Source organism: Rattus rattus, chromosome 12 (assembly GCF_011064425.1).
Source record: "Rattus rattus isolate New Zealand chromosome 12, Rrattus_CSIRO_v1, whole genome shotgun sequence".
NCBI lineage: Eukaryota > Metazoa > Chordata > Mammalia > Rodentia > Muridae > Rattus > Rattus rattus.
This window is the reverse complement of record NC_046165.1, coordinates 60,997,559-61,014,093: the sequence shown is the minus strand read 5'-3', so window position 1 is coordinate 61,014,093 and position 16,535 is coordinate 60,997,559. Positions and strand designations below refer to the sequence as shown.

The window sequence follows — 16,535 nt, the reverse complement described above, 5'->3', positions numbered from 1 at the left end:
CATGACTTTATTATAGAAAAGTCCCAAAGTGTGCGGGGGTGGGGGTGGGGGTGGGGGTGGGGTGGGGGTGGGGGTGTCATACAGCCAGGGCTACCTGGAGCAGCAGACAGGGAGGCACTTGCTGTTGAGGCTTTCAAGGTGAGAGAAATGGGAACTCTCCGATCGATCGCCTGCCACTAGCTGCCCTCTGGGTTATGAGGGCTTCATACACTGTCCTTTGCTAACCTGCCAGACTGCTCTCGGCGTCATCCTGGGTCTGAACACAACCGGAGGTAAGTTCTAACCCAATCCTTCTTTGTGTTAATTCAAGAAATGGAGGGCACAGAGCGGCTAAGTAACTTGCCCAAAGGCACACAGCCAAGGTGGGCCAAGGCAAGAGTGGACCAAGGTTGTACCTTGAGAGTCCATACCCCACCACGAAGCCACCCTTGTCTCCTGGCTCCCTCACTTGAGAAGCAGGCCCGCCATTCCACTCCGACTCTGCAGCCTACCTAGTCTGGAAGAAGAGCTAGTTAAATGGGAACATATTAACTCAAAGTCAAGAGTCCAGCAGGAAGGAGACTCAGGCAGGGAACCCTGAAGAGCCTATTTGCTGCTAAGGCTGCAGCTCATATTGGCCCTCCGTGGCTGTGTAGAAGTCCTCCAGCACTGACTGCAGGAACTCAAAGGTAGGCCGCTCCTCCGGCCGGCCTCGCCAGCACTCAGTGATGACGTCATGGTACAACTCCGGCGGACATGTCTCTGGGCACGGCATTCGGTAGCCATGCTCCAGGCTACGGATGACCTCAGGGTTGCTCATTCCTGCAGGAGAGTGGACAGGGAGCTTCAGGGCAGGTGGTGCTCCAGGAGAGCAGTCACTGGCCCTGGGGATGGGGGTGGGACGGCAGTAAACCAGCACTAGAAGGGAGAGAGCAGGCTCTGACACGCTATGGCCAGCGTAACCCTGGCAGGTCACATAGGTGTCCGTAGCGGAGTACCACTTTGGTTTTTCAGACAGGGTTCTTCTTGTATAGGCCAGACTGGCCTTGAACTCAAGATCTCTCTGTCTCAGCCTCCCAAGTGCTGGAATCACAAGCTTGAGCTATGATGCCTGGCTCTGACGCCATCTAATTCCATTCTAATCTCTCTTTCTCTTCCCCTCCCCACCGCACCCCTTTCCCCTCCCTACTCCTACCCCTCCCCCTCCCTCTGCCCCCTCTTGCATGTGCGCACGAGTGTGCAGGTCTGGGCTCCAGTCTCAGTGACAGAACTCTGCTCTCACCAGTATGACATACCCATCGACAGTGAGCCTGGGGAGTCACCATCAGGATGTCCCAGGGGGACAGTGAGAAGCACAGGAATTGTGCCTACCTGGGTAGGGAACACGCCCATATGTGACAATCTCCATCAGCAGGACCCCAAAGGACCACACATCAGCCTTGATGGTAAACACCCCGAAGTGGATGGCTTCCGGGGCAGTCCACTTGATGGGGAACTTGGCCCCTGCCAGGAAAACGCAGTAGCTCCAGGGACTGCCACCCTTCTACCCCCCATCCCAACCCACAGCAGCCCCAACCCCTCTCTGCCTGCTCTCACTGGGGGGTCTTGCAGGATGTATACACTGCACACACAAGGATATAGGAAGACACAGTCACTTGCTGCTCTCCTAGGAGTCCTTAAAAACAGTGTCAATGTCACTGGGTGGTGATGGTGCACACTTTAATCCCAGCACTCAGGAGGCAGAGGCAGTTGGATCTCTGAGTTCGAGTCCCCCCTGGTCTACAGAGAAAGTTCAAGGAAAGCAAAGGCTACATAGAGAAACCTGTGTTTAAAAACCAACAAAACAAAACAGAAAAAGTGAAAACCAAACCAACAACAAAGCCAGGGTCACCCATGCATGCATCCATCTGGCTTATTGCTTTATTTGCTTTTGATGTTTTGGAGCCAGGGTCTTGTGTATCCCAGACTGGCCTCAAACTCGATAGTAGCCAGGGGTAACCTTGAACTCCTAAACCTCCTGCCACCACCTTCCAGAGTGCTGGGTCACAGCCATGCACCAACATTTATACTCTGCTGGATAGGAAACCCCAGGCTTTGTGACAGGGAGGCACTCTGCTGACTGAGCCATGTCCCCAGCCCCATGCATGTCCGTCTGAGGTGGAAGCATCCTTTCCTATCTCACTCGGCTTTGTCCAGCAGCGGGGACCATGGTGGGTGAGCCGTTTTTAACTGCTCTATGTGTCACTCTGTGCTTTCCTGCAAAAGGCAAACCCGACACTCAGACACCTCAGAGGGCCACTGTGTGGAAGGATAGCAAGGCCCACTGTCAGTCATATCACGATGGCTGCAGCCTTAGTAGGCACTGAGAGCCAACCTCAGACTGAAGTGGCACTGGCCACCTCCCCCAGATGGTTTCACTGTCCCAGGCACCAGCCAAGGGGAGGTATCAGTCCCCAAGCTGTGGCTCTCCTCCTGATTGCACTGATTAATGCATTTAACTGCTTGCTTAATCAATGCACCAGATCCTTCTGCAAAGTCAGTTTTCCTCACTTGAAGTAACACAGTAGAACACTCCATGGCAACCCTTCAGGAGCAAAGGTTGGGTGCTCATGCTTTAGTCAGAGCCACGTTTTCCAAAGTGTGCTCCCTGACACCGTCCTTCTGCAGGGGTTGATAGGAACTGGGTGGGAGAAGATACTTTCTCAACCTTGTCTGGGGATCAGCGGGTGAGACAAGGGGAAGGAAGTGCAGGACTTCTCCATCCCATTGCTAGATTCATGTGCACTGGAGCCTCTAGGATGGGAAGGAGACAGCTGGGCTCCCCAGGGGCTCGAGGTGCTCCTGTGCCACCCTAACCCCCATCTAGGGAAAGGAAGTGCTGAGCTATCTGGGAAAGGATGAAACACAGGGTCCATTGGTCTCCCTAGTCATCTCCAACAGCAAGGAGACATCCAAGGGGGCTCCAGGGAGTTGAGAAGTTCCTGGAGTTGAGTGAGTGTGTGTGTGTGTGTGTGTGTGTGTGTGTGTGTGTGTGTGTGTGTGTGTGTGTGCGTGCGCGTGAGCGTGAGCGTGAGCCCACATGCGTGCACACTCTGCTCACCCTCTTGGGCAGTATATTCACTGTCGATGATCCTGGCCAAGCCAAAGTCAGCAATTTTGCAGCACAAGGTCTCAGACACCAGGATGTTGGCTGCCCGCAGGTCACGGTGAATGGAATTCATGCGCTCTATGTAAGCCATCCCTTCTGCAACCTGAGGGGACAGGCCACACGGTGAAGGGCAACAAGGATGGAGCCTACCAGCCCTTAAGTAAGGCCAGCCTCACATCCCCTGCCAGGTGGGAAGGAAGAGGGCTGAGTGGGGCGTGGTGAGGTGGGGGAGAAGGTACCCACCCCTTCCCGTGAGACCCAGACTCAGGCCATCAGAGAAGCTGTCGTCAAACAGCTAGGCTGACATCCCCACCCCTGTCCTCCCTTTTCTGTGTAGGGGCATAGCACCATAGCATAGAAGGGCAGGGCTACTCCCTCAGTGGACAGTGCTCTCAGAGGAGTCAATCACACCTTGGAATCACTAATGTACAATGGGCTGGGTCACTTCCCTGAGAGGTCCTAGTTATGACCTGGAACATGAGAAGTCATTTCTAGGAGACAGAGTTAGGGCCAATATTGAATAAGCTAACTATGGCTGAGACCCTGACCCTGCACCTGCCCCAGGTGGGCAAGAATGGACCTGGAGGAGAGACTGTCACTAAAGAGGAGCTTTGTCTGTTCCAAGCACCTGTACCAGGCCATTAAGTCTGTAGTCACTCACTGATGGATGGAAAGGGTGACTTCAGACCTCACCTGCTCCTGCAGGATGTCAGCTCCTGAATGGATCCTACTTGCCCAGAGACTTAGGTACATATGCTCTCAACTCCTCTCCTATCGAGCCACACGCCAGCCCCTGGCCCCACATCTGTTTCCACAGTCCTTGCTTTATGCATGAGTCTCCTCATTTGCTCCCTTGTGAAATCACTCGGTCAATATGCATTTGCTAGTGCAAGACTGTGAGGGCTGGAGAGTTGGAAAGCCAGAGAGTAAACAGCTTCTGTCTAGGCAGCCCTGGCAATGCTCACCATGTTCACTAACACTGATTGGCTTTAGAAAGAAAAACCCTACACAAACATAGAAGACAGAGGTGAATCTGTGTCTGTGGAAAAGATGCTACAGAGGAAAGGGGATCCAGGCTCTATATAGTTCTTCTCCCTGGTGCTTTGTACCCAAGGGCACTAATGAGGCTTGTTCATCTATCGATGAGCAGCAAACCACCCGAGAACAGCGTCAATAACACCCCACTTGTTCAGAAAAGCCTTGGCAGACATGGCCTCTGACAAGGGCCAGTCCTGAGCACTGGCTGGAAATCTGCAGATAGGAAGAGTCCAAGGCAGTCTGCACAGAAGTTACGGCAGGGCACTGAACAGAAGCAACATTCTTGTGGCTGCGGAGGCCACATGGAGAGGGTCCAGTTTTCCCTTGGGGCGAGTCTTTGTGCAGCGGGGTTAAAAGAGAAAGGGCAAGGAGAGAGAAGAAAAAGGAATGGTGTACAGGCTTCTGCCCATCCAGTGCCTGCCTCAAAGCCAGTCGCCAGGGTTAAGTTTCTGCATCCATCCTAACAGCTGCACTGATAGATCTCTGCCACCTCAGTGGAAAAAAGACACCATGACCTCAGTTCCTGAGCTGATAGCAGCTGCAGATAGTATGGGACGGGGTTGGAAGTTAAAGCGGGCAAGTGGGTTAGAGTGTGGGCGAGAAGGCTCCCCTTTATGGCTCTCTGTGTGTTGACTGTGTCTCACAGGCTGGCCACAGACCACAGCTTTCTTGCTGAGAGTTCCAGTTTCAACAGTCACACTCAGAGCAACCAGATGTGTCTTCCTGCCAGTTAGAACCCTCAGCAGAAATCCCCCAGGGAGAAAGATCTGCCCCATCTTGATTCTGAGCACTCCTAGCAGAGACTGGAGAGGGCCATACATGGATGAACTCAAAGGGAACCAAAGGCCGATCAATTCAGGACAGCTGAGGCCTGGCTCTTAAAATTCCTGATGGTAGAAGTGTGTGTGTGTGTAGGGGGTGTCCCTAGAAAGTTTTGTACCTTGTACTCAGTGTGGCTCATGCCTCATCAGGGTGAGGCTAGTTTCAGGGCTGTACCAAGATTTAGGGGTCTTGGGACAGGTTGGGCAATTGGAGAAGGAAATCAGAGCAAAGCATGACTGCCTACCTGCTAAACAAAACTCTTGTCTATTCTCCAGCTTTCCAACATCCACTGCCATCTCTACCTTCCTAATAGAACTACCCAACCCCATCATGGCTGCCCAGAAATGGAACTACATTTCCCAAACTCCTTTGCAGCCAAGTGGGTCACTGAGGAAGTGGAGTAGGGAGGGCATGTAAAAGCAAATGTAAGGGTGGTGGGAGGGACATGTTCCTAGAGGAAAGAAGGTGGGATTTTTATCTCTATCCTCTTCTTGCTGGCTAAGAGGCAAGGGTGGGCGATAAAGCTTCAGTAGCTACCTGTCGTTCCTTGCTAGCAGGGCAGAAGACAGCAGTGAGCAAAGCCTCTCATCTGTCCTCCTCTAGGGGTTTACATATTTAATAGTCACTACTTCAGGCTTTCTGTCCTTCACAGTCCAGCCCACATCTGAAGAGCACAGCCTCCTACCAGGGAATCCCAGTACAGTCCCAAAGCACAGAGCTGGGTATCAGCTCTCCAGGCTTCCTCTGCGTCATAGCTCACCAACCTGGGCTGACATGTCAATCAGCCTTGGAAGGGACAATCTGCTACCTTCATCGGTCTTCAGAAAATCCAGCAAGCATCCTAGGAAAAGAAAGACAACGACTGCAAAGTGGCTAGCTCTGATGGTTTGGTCTGTGGAGGGGTCTGCCTATGGCTGAGGAGCCTCATGCTTCTGGGAAACACTGGCTCCCAGACTTCCAAAAGTTAGTTCTCAGTCAAATTCAGGGACATGACTAGGGTCTCTTGGGTCAGCAGAGCTGGAGTGGGCCAGCTCTGGGCCTAAGGTTAGTGTTCTTTTCCAGCATGATGTTCCTAGGGGTCTTCATTGGTCCAGTCCCCTCCTAGACAGACTTCCCCCTGAAGACCAAGCATTAACAAGGAAACACCAGAAGAGAGAGCTGGGGCAAGTAATAAGTGTGGCTCTTCCACAGAGCTCACTGCCTGGGAGGTGCTCTCAAAAACTGCAGCCAGGAGGTAGGCACCCAGCATAGCCTGTGATGCTGCCCCTCTCGGTAACAAGGATTATAATTAGCACGGTAACATTGAGAACCTCCAGGAGCAAAAGTGATGTCAGAGCCATGGGGGATGAGGTCCTATAGGTTGAAGGCTGAGCCAGGTTTGAGGAGGCACTGCAGAAGCTGCCCGGGGCCATCCCTCTTGTCACCCACCCTGTGAAATGTTCACAGGCTTGCAAAAGTTCCCATCACCGGGAAGAGGTGAAACTGGATTATTAGATCCACCTTTGAGTACCCCAGTCTATAGCTCTTCCAAGTTTGCAAGGCTCTGCTGATCGCAGTTGGGCTCAAAGCATGATGTGTGTGCTTCAGAAGCAAAAAACGAGGTTCTGGAAACATGGGTCTTGCTCTGGGATTGGGAAACACACTCCAGAAGCAAAACTGGAGCTCTGGAAGACTGAGCTCCCCTGAGCTAAGAACACAGCTCTCTGAAATCTATTCTACCTTATTTCTCAGCCTCCCCTCTCATAAGACAAAGCTCACAGATCCCCTATAGAAGCCCCCTGGGCCAGGCAAACCCACCAGCATGTTTCACTCTTGTTTCTGCCCTTCAAGCCCTGTCCTGCAGAGGGTGAGAGGACCCTACCTCTGGCCATGTATTCCGTGACAATGTAGATGGGCTCTCTGGTGACCACGGCGTAGAGACGGACCAACCTCTCATGCTGCAGGGTTTTCATCACGTTGGCCTCACCCAGGAAAGCTTCCGGAGACATGGTTCCCTCCTTCAGGGTCTTGATTGCCACCTTCATGTTATTTTTGTAATAACCTGAAAGGGCGGGAGAGTGAAGGAGCCATTCAGACGTTGAAGACCACAGATTCAAGCTTCACTCTATTCGGGCCCAAGGTCTAAGCTGGAACATGTAGTTCCTGCGGGGGATGATGGGAGCTCATATCTTGTGTAAGATATTAGCTTGTCTCTGAAAACCCCACGATGGAGCCTCAGGATGTGTCTGGAGTCTGTGTTCGTGCAGTTTGGGGTGTGGAATGACACCCAAGTGTGTAAGGCAATGGCTGGGGCAATGTTCTTCCCAGACGTGCTGAGCCTTGGTGAGGACCAGGTCTGCAGCTCCAGATAGAGGAGCCTCAATTCTGGGCTTGAGGCTCAAGGAGGCATCAGAGTGTAAGTTTTGAGACATGGACCAGAGCAGAACGAGACAAAGGGCCTTATGTTACACCCGGAGAGTGCTTTCAGCAAGCAGCAGCAGGCAGCAACTATGACAGGATGATGTGGCCTCTGGGGTTGGGACTCCCACAGACACACCCCAGCAAGCGTGACTTCTGTTTGCACAGACCCTGGAGCTCCTGACTCCCAATATCTGATGTATGGTTTCTGTCTGGAGAGCTGGGGTTAAGAGGACCTAGTGAAATGGCCAAGTACACATAAGTCAGCCACAAAGACAGCATCAGGCTGAGAATGAGAGGAACTGGCTTGAAAATTGGGAGAGCTGGATTTGAGTCTCTTCCACTACAGAGAAGGCAAAGTAACGGTGTGAGTTCTTTGGCACCTGGACTTATTAACTCATCCGTAAAGACACATAGCCCTGCCTCCACCCCTCACAGGCCCCTCAGGAAAGGGGGTATGCTGTCCCTATGGAGCTGCCTGCCTCCTGTGGCCACTTCAGGCTCAGAACAGAGAGGAGAGAGAGGGAACTTGGGATGCCACAACTCACCCATCCAGACTTCACCAAACTGCCCAGACCCAAGTTTCCGGACCAACTTGAGAGACTGCCTGGGGATTTCCCATTCGTCTTGGGCCCAGGGATTCTTCAGGGATGGGTTCACACAAGGCAGGGTCAACTTCTGACACAAACCGTCCCCTTTCTCTGTTTCAGGGAAGAAAAGAGGGTCCTGGAGGTCACCAGAGCAGATACGTCTTAATTACCACGCTGTCCCACAACTGTGTCCCCTGTCTCCTCACTCCTGTGTGGCAGGCAGGACGTGATGTCTGGGACCTGCACTTTCTGAGACGGCAGGTCTTTTGCTACGTTCCGAGGAGCCCCTATGAAGCACTAGGCCTCTGATCTCCAAATCATTAAGCTGAAAGTTGGCACGTCCTTAAGTCTGGTTTGGAGGACCCCCACCCAGTTGATTCACACAGTTTGGGGTCATACGATAGAGACCCTAGGGATTCCTCAGGGAAGCCCCTACCCCAACACCTCTTACCAGAATAGTGCTGCACCAGGGCCTGGAGGGTGGGGAAGGTGATCCGGGGCGAGATGTAATAGCCTCCGTTGTCCAGTGAGCGGATCTTATAGTGCTTGACCATCTCCCCCTGGCTGGTGACGTCTTTCACGGATAGGGAAAAGGCACCTAGAGGATTAATAGACACATTTGAAGTAAGACAAAGTGAGTATAGTTGGGGCTTGTGAGATGTGAAAAAAGGTTCCCAAATTCTGTATTCAGTTCTCAGACATTTCAACACACGTTCCCTTCCTTTTGTCTTAACTCTGCTCTCCCAGAACACTCCCTATTGGCTGTCTGACCCAGACTTCCCTTCAAGCCCCTAAACTGCCAGGGAATCAGGAAACAGGACTGTTTCTCATCTATATATGGGTCCTCTGTCGGGGTGCCTGGAATACTGAGAAATGAAAGGTCTCCAGAGGACTTGGAGCTTAAATATCTTTGATTTGAAGGATGATGGCGTCCCCCAGAGAATCAGGGCCTCCAGTGCAGATGCCTTTCCCAGAAGCATAGTAAACTATTCACCAGAGGCCTTTCTAAACTCACACTGTGTTTCATAGTCTGTGTTCACATTTTTGTATAGACAAGGAAGCAAGGCACACAAGAATAAAGAATTTCCCTCCTGCCAAGAAGTTTGTTTCCTTGAGCTTTTATAAAATGCCTCTGTCCAGCCCTGTGGCTACCACAGAATCTCCCATTTTCAAATTAGTTGTGAAATGAGGCCATTAAATGGAGGTTAGGAGAAGAGTTAGCAGTAGGCTTGGGGTTTGGGGGGCATCCCACCCTTCCCGTGGACACATCTTTGAGGAGCAGTCCCACCCTCCGCCACAAGGGGTCAGGCCTGCACACCTTTCGTGTGAGGACCTTGATACTATGTCGCTGATTGTTTCGGGTGCTTTCCTCATCTCAAGACTTTTCTCCTCTTGTGTCTTTCCTTGCCAATCTGTCTCTCACAGCCTATTTGCAAAGGGACACCAAGGGGCTGCACTGCTGTCCATCACACCTTGATGTTGCCATAGGCCTTGCTCTTTCCCAGCCTCCTGTGACCTGCCACTCTCACTGAGATGCTTTCTCGGTCAGATTCTCCAATCTTGACTCTTTGGTTCCAAAAAACTGCCAGGGAACTGAAGGCTCTCTGGTGCCTTTCCTTTCTCAGCCCCCATCTGCCTCAGTCCACTAGTTCGTGACCACTGTAACAAGGGACATGGGACAGAAGCCATGGAGCAGGTATCCCTGCCACTCTGGACCGAAGCCATTGTGGGGCTTCCCAGGACCATGCACATACAGCAAGGGGGCGGCAAGGCTCCTGGACCCACCTTTATTGCTCTCACTCTCTCTGATGAGAAAGGAGCCGGCTTTGTTCATTGGAGCCAGCAACTGCCTCTCAGCATCCTTCCGGCTGATGGTCCTGAAGAACCATCTGGAAAACGGCAAGAGTGGGTGAGCCTCAGAGTTGGTGACACCCCTAAGTTGATCCTGAGATATTCCTCACATCCTGCTCAGTTAGATGGCTCCTAAGGCCCTGCAACCCCACCCCATCCCATCTCCCATCAACTTCTAGGCTCACATTTTCCCTGAACGAAGCAAGAACATGGGCTAGGTAACCTCCATTAGTGTTAGTCTGCAAAATCGTTCCTGACCCACCACTGTCCCCTGGCATGAGTTTGTAATTTCCTTGCTTTCTGAGTGAATGACAGCAGTGCCAGGAGCTTTCTGGGCCCGGTTCCTTCCAAGCTACCTCTCTTTATCATGGGGCTTTTTGTCATGTGTTGTGGTCAGATATAAAATGTTCCTACAGGCTCGTGTGTATTTGAAGATGTGGTCCCTGGCTAGTGGTGCTGTTTTGGGAGGCCGAGGAACCTCCTAGATATGAGGTCTAATTGGAGGCCATGGGAGTGGCACTTGAGGTGACAAGCCAGCTCGGCTGCCTTGCTGGAGTTCTAGCTGCTTCCTGGTCCACCGAGCTGTGAGAGGTACCCAGCCTACATTCTTACCGTCGTGAACTCTACTGTGTCTTCCCCACCCTGATGGACTGTACTTTCTCAGATCATGATCCAAAATGAATCCTTCTTTAAACTGTATTTTCTTTTTAATAATGATGAAAGAAATAACCAATACAACATGGTTCTGGGGGAAAACCCAGGGCCCACGTTGTGTGGGAAGGGTAGGGAAGAGGGAGTGTCACCACCATGAGGTAAGGCATGCTCATGTCTCTGCACCAGATGAGGAAGTAGGGGAATGTCCCAGGTCGGCCTTCCGGGTGTGTGAAAGCTGGTGATAAGAACGCTGAAGAAGCCCTCTGAGGACTGAGCCCATCTCTGGTGATGGTGGGGAGTGGTTGCAGGACGTAGGGCTTTGTTATGAATTCAGGAGGGGACAGACACTGGGGTAGTCTCATCCAGAGAAGCCAGGAATCAGTAGCTCTTCTTTCCGATGGAAGACAGACTCCCTCGGCATCACTGAGTGTTAGAAGACAGCCAGAACCTCCAATCCCCAACCCCTCACCCACAGTCACCATTAAGCTCACTTCCTGGCCTTGCCACACCCAGAGCGGCCAGAGCAGCCCTGACACTTGACGAAGTCAATCCACCTACTTTTCTACTTCCAGGGTCTCTACTGGGGCCACAAAGTTGCTGGGCACATAGCCTTCTCTTCCTGTGACGAGTGACCTGGCCAACCACCAGTCTCCAGTGCTAGCGGAAGAAGGGGAAACAGAAATGTGTCAGAGGCTCACATCCAGCACCCTACAGCACATCCCAGTCTGGTAGGAGACAGTAACACAGGGACAGCCTGATGATAAGGAGGTGCTGAGGGAGTGGCCCATCCTCTGGGATGAGCATGTGACAGGAAGAAGGGGTCATGGTGCAGGAGGAAGGGTAGATTTGTTTGTATAGCCTGCAGCCTGAGGACCATGGCGTTTACTAAACAGCCTGTCTTAATCGATGGGGCAGGTCCAAAAGTTACAGAACGAGTTGGAACTGGCTAAGAAAACAAACCTAGGAGGGGTGCTGACAAGGGAGGAACTGGAAAGTTCTGTAGAATCTAAGACCAAGGCACTCACTTATGGGTTTTAACTCAAACCCACTGCAGACCTGTAAGGATAACATGAGACCTTGGGGTTGCATGGTGCAGGCCTGAAGGGTAGAGGAAGGGAGAAGGGGAGAGCGCAGGCAGACTGAAGGGTGTTCTGAGAGAGAGCACAGGGAGTAAGCCAAAGAGGAGTGGCTATGTGGGATCCAGTGAAGCTGCCTGTTAGATTTTAACAGCAGCCAGAAGGCCAGAAGTGGAAACCACCTTGCCAGAAGACTTGGACAATGGCTCGAGCCTGAGAAAATCCTAGCACTCACGAGAGGGAAATGGCAAGAGAGAAGACCCTTTAGGAGTGCTCCAGAGATGTGGCGGGTGAACTGGGGAGGTAGACAATGGGGAGTCCTTGATGACCGAGGACAGGTCAGAAATTTACCTCTTCAAGACTTGGAGCTTCTCTCCCTTTAGCACCTGCAGGTCCCTGTCATTCACAGCGGCATAGTCAAACAGGGCCACCACAAAACGCTCCTCTGGAAAGAACAAGGAAGGGATGGCTACCACTGGGGTCCACAACGGAAGTGGAGCTCTGGGGGACTGTATGGTGCAATATTCCTAAGAGCAATAGTGAAAGGGAAGCCACACGAGGCCACTCTCTCAACAGTGAAGAGGGGATTTTCAGGAAGTGACACCAGACCCATGGCCATTCTAGGAGCAGGCCGGGCCTCACTTCCTTCTTCCTCATCTTCCTTTCAGACCAAAGGCCTAGACAAAGGTTGAATGGGGAGGAGGGGCAGCAATATGGAGGCAGCCATTGCCAGCCCTCAGAGGGCTGTAGGCCCGTCTAAGAGCCAGTGGTCAATCCTGCATCCAACTTGCCTCTGAAGCATCCCCTCAGTATCCTTTCCCAGCCTCTATCCCAAAGGTCATGTGACTCCAGCCCTGCCTCTCTAAGGCACTGGTACCCAGAGCTTCCCGGTAGCACCTCTAGCTTTCAGCCCCTGGCCTTCTTGGCTCTGAGTCTCTCAGAGGGATGTTGACAAGCTGGTGGTCCCGAGGAAGCAGCAGGCTCAGGAGCATGCTGGGACCTTTCAAATGATCACTGTTTCACACCAGGGCTCCCTAATACCTGTCAGAATCTCTTGGAGATTGCAGCTCACAGATGACCTAATACTGTCATGTTGTCTCATGGATGAGTGGTATGGCCTGAGGCGGGACCTTCCCTTGGTGGGAGGAGGTTCAGCGTGAATGGCAGGAGTCCCTTGCAGTGTTAAGACTCAGACCCTTGTGCCAAAAGCAGTCAGTTATTCCCCTCCCTGAGCCTCCATTTTAAAGATGGGAACCCCCTGCTAGAAAGTGAAGGGTCATCTATCTGATGGGAAAGATGGTGTCCTTAGTGGGGTAAGAATGGGAGAACTGAACATGGAAAGAGGGAGGCAAGAAGGTGTCCTCCACATAGACCAGGCCTTGCTGAGAGGGAAGGACAGAGCAGTCCCGCTGCCCTTCGAGTTTGGGAACTAGAGTGTCCAAACCAGGCCCTGACAGTGTCAGATATGCTCCCACAACCCCTTCCTTGTTCTCTTTTTAAGCACCAGTTTCTCCCGCTGCTCTCCAGCCCTACAGGGCCCACAACTGCTCTGGTTCTAACATACAATGTCCCTGGAGAGGTGCCGCGATGCTCCGGTCTTACCTTCATCTGGGTGCTGGTTAGGAGATGGAGGAGCGAGGTGGTTGAAGACAACCTTGGGCAGAAATACACGGAGTTAGTGAGCAAGGGTAGACTGGAGGACACTGGAGAACCAGGTGTCTAGATTACCCACTCTGAGGAAGGAGGGTAGCCACCATACACTTAGATACTTAGATACATTCTGTATACACTGCATCAGCTCCTTGGAGTACCACTGTTACCCCGGCCACCTGCCATCGTGCCTTCACCACGTATGGAGATGGCCAGCTTCAAAGAGAAAAAGTTCTGTCACCTCGGTTAAAATCCTGGCTCTACCATTAAAGAAGAAGTTGAATAGGCATTTATTGGCAAAGAAAGATGCTTTAAAATTGTGTTTTACCTAAAACTCAGTAAGTATTCACAGGGTGTCTATCCCATGGGTAGACTCCTGCATACACGGGCCAGGCCATAGCACAAAGATATGCCTAGTACAGCCATAGTCACACACGGAGCGGTTTTCATCATGGCAACAGCCCTTAGGATCCATGGCAAAACAATGAAATAATGAGCTATATCTACCATGTATCAGTGTGGTTACATCTCACAGACACTGTGCTGGACCCATGGACTGTTAGCCCCCTGGAACGGAAGCTCAAACAACCTTTCTTCCCTGAGTTGCCTAGGTCGCTGTATTTTGTGACTGTAGTGAAGGCAGATACAATAAGACCAGCTATCTTAAACTCCTGCTGCTGTAACATGGCCATCATGATAAGGTGGAACCTAGAACCATGAGCTAAATGGATGAAGAAAGGCCCTTGGGGCAGGAGCCCAGGAGAGGTAACTCTAAGTATCTCCAGCAAGTGAAATAGTACAAAGTTGTCATCTTTCTAAAGTACAGATGCACCACACAGCTTTCAAAGGGTTAAGCTCTAGGCTTCTGTTTGTTAGTGTCACTTCGGGGAAATAACTTGGCCTAAGTTTGAATTTGCCCATATTCCCATTCATACAGCCACTCAATGACCATCTCACTGTGCACAGAGTATTGTATGATGCTTTGATACCGCTAGCAGAGAGGCCAGGGTTCATCTAGGAAAGGGAACCAGCAGCCTTCGTTCCTATCAGGTCTCTGTTAGGATCTTGGTGATGTGCACAGTGACAGACAGGGCAGGACATGGGTCCAGGCATGACCCCAAATACCCCAAACGCATAGCCTTTTGACCAAGCACGGAACGAAACGAAACAGTCATATAGACACATGAGTCTAAAGGGGCTGGTTCAGGGAGCGCCTTGCGCCTCAGCCTCTGTCCCGGAAGGGGCTGATCACTTACCAGGGGTGGCAGGGGCGGGGGTACCTTGCCCTGGGCGCGGACCTTCACAGGGCTCCAGCTCTTGCTCTTCTCATTGATCTGCCTCTTGCTGCTCAGTAGCCCCATCCTGCAGGAAAGCAGAGGGCAGACAGTGACAAGAGACCTCAAGACCCTGGGCTCCTGCACCCAACCCCCTTCTGGTTAGAAATATACCACAGTGCAGCTTATGATATCAGAGTGTGAGAGAAGAGGCAGAAAGAGCTAAGCTGCCATCCATCGTTTTCTCAGGGACCCAGAGAGGGGAAAACACTGTGATTAGGAGTCAGACATCAGCTGGCATGGGTCCCAGTTCTCAGGGACAGGAGCCTGACCCCGTGTCAGATGGTCTGGGTTTTAGTCTTATTTTTCCAGTGGGCCACTGTGTTGCTGGGAAGGTCCCCTTCTTCCCTGGTCCCATAGGCTCCTCTGTCAATGGTGAGATTTTGTTTGAGCTGGAGTTAAATGAGATGTTATGTGCAGAGGACAAACTGATAGGCACTATGGTCAAGTTTGTTCTTTGGTTAAGAATCTTAGTAGACATGGGAAAGACCCAAATCCAGACAACAAAATGAATATAGGGTTTTTTTAAATTTATTTTGATTATTGATGGGGGAAGGGTTCAGATTAAAAAAATAACAACAAAATAGATGCGAAAATGTTTTAAAATTAAAAAAAAATTAGGCTATGTATGTATGGTTGTTAATACAATGCAGTATCCCCCGAAGATACTTCTAGAATGTTAATATTGTTTACTTCGGACAATAGGACTTCATGTGACTGCCTATATCCCATGAGCACTTGAATAGTAAACGCATACCTTTGAACAGAAGAAAAGTTAAAAAACCATCTTAGCAATTTGCCTAGCAGCAGTGGAACTTGGGGCGTGGGGAAAGGATAGTTTTTGGATGGACACCAAGTGGCTGGGTCTCAAGCATTTCCTGACCTACCCATCTCCCAGGCTCAATGCTAAGTCAGTGAGCAGCAGGTTCTAGAACACTCTCTGGACTTGAGCTCTTCCATACCTGTCCAGATGACCACACTCCTGTTTTCTATCTAGGCAACCCCCAAATTTGAACTTCCTGGGAAAGCATGTCCACTTACCCAGCAAACTGGAATATTTAAAGACTGACAGGAAGTCCAGCGCCTATAATGAAATGACCCTACTCCTTACAGTCCACGAACAACTGACTTTACAGGGCTTTAGGGAATGTGTATGTTCTCCATGAAGACTGGCTGCACACTCAGTCAGGAGGCTGTGTGACAATGTTCCTTGTGACTAGGCTTCCTAACCCTGCAGTCTCGGGGTGGTAGAAGCAAGGGAGTGCAGAAGTCCGCCAGAGAAGAGGGAGATGTGTAACCCTGGTGTTCCATGGGCTTGGCTTCATCCAGTACACGCTGGTCTCTCTTCCAGGAAAGGATGGGAGGAGGGCATGAGTCTGCTTCTGCACGCATGTGTGCGTGCATGTGCGTTTATGTGTGCGTGTGTGTACATTTTGTCAGTTACCCAAAGGAGGATGTGAGATATTTGTTGCTTAGAAATAAGTTTGACCTCCATGCGGACTCTCACAAGAGCTGAGAGGTTCCCGTCTACCCCTTGGGGAGGTGCTCAAACCAGCCTCAGTCAAACAGGGGATGTGGTGAAGACAACAGTTAAAATCAGAACTGAGGCTCCTTATTTACACCTGCTGTGCGTGTCACGGTTGAAGGGCACTCAGCACCTCCAGTTTGACGTTTGCGATAGCATCAGTGGCCTGGCTGCAAGAGACGTGTCACAGGAGGCAAAGCAGCAGTTCCAACACTGGGGCCAGGTCACACAGGAAGCAGGTGACCCTGCCAGGACAGGTCATCCTCAAGCCTGGATCCCTTCTTTCCTCCCTGCACGGGATGCCACCAGCCTACGAACCTTTCTAAGCCTCTTCTTTCTCCCTATTGTTCCAGCAATGGTGGTCAAGGGTTCAGTGACCAGATCTCAGAGCAACCTGCCCACTGGCTTTGTGGCCATGAGCAAATCACTTCACTTCCCTGAATCTGTCTCCTGGTTGATGGGATGGGATGG

At 51.4% G+C, this 16,535-nt stretch overlaps 1 protein-coding gene across 1 annotated transcript; it reads right to left on the bottom strand.

Moving 5' to 3' along the window:
• Positions 1–428: 428 nt before the first annotated feature.
• Blk (BLK proto-oncogene, Src family tyrosine kinase) lies at positions 429–14,566 on the bottom strand. The gene is made up of 12 exons (XM_032917629.1): positions 14,462–14,566; positions 13,158–13,209; positions 11,907–12,000; positions 11,038–11,136; positions 9,760–9,863; positions 8,426–8,572; positions 7,933–8,085; positions 6,849–7,028; positions 5,752–5,828; positions 3,080–3,230; positions 1,351–1,482; positions 429–801 (listed from the first exon to the last, which is right to left on the bottom strand). The coding sequence occupies exons 1-12, from the start codon at positions 14,564–14,566 to the stop codon at positions 596–598; spliced, it is 1,500 nt and encodes a 499-aa protein (XP_032773520.1). The 3' UTR covers positions 429–595.
• Between the last annotated feature and the right edge of the window lie 1,969 nt (positions 14,567–16,535).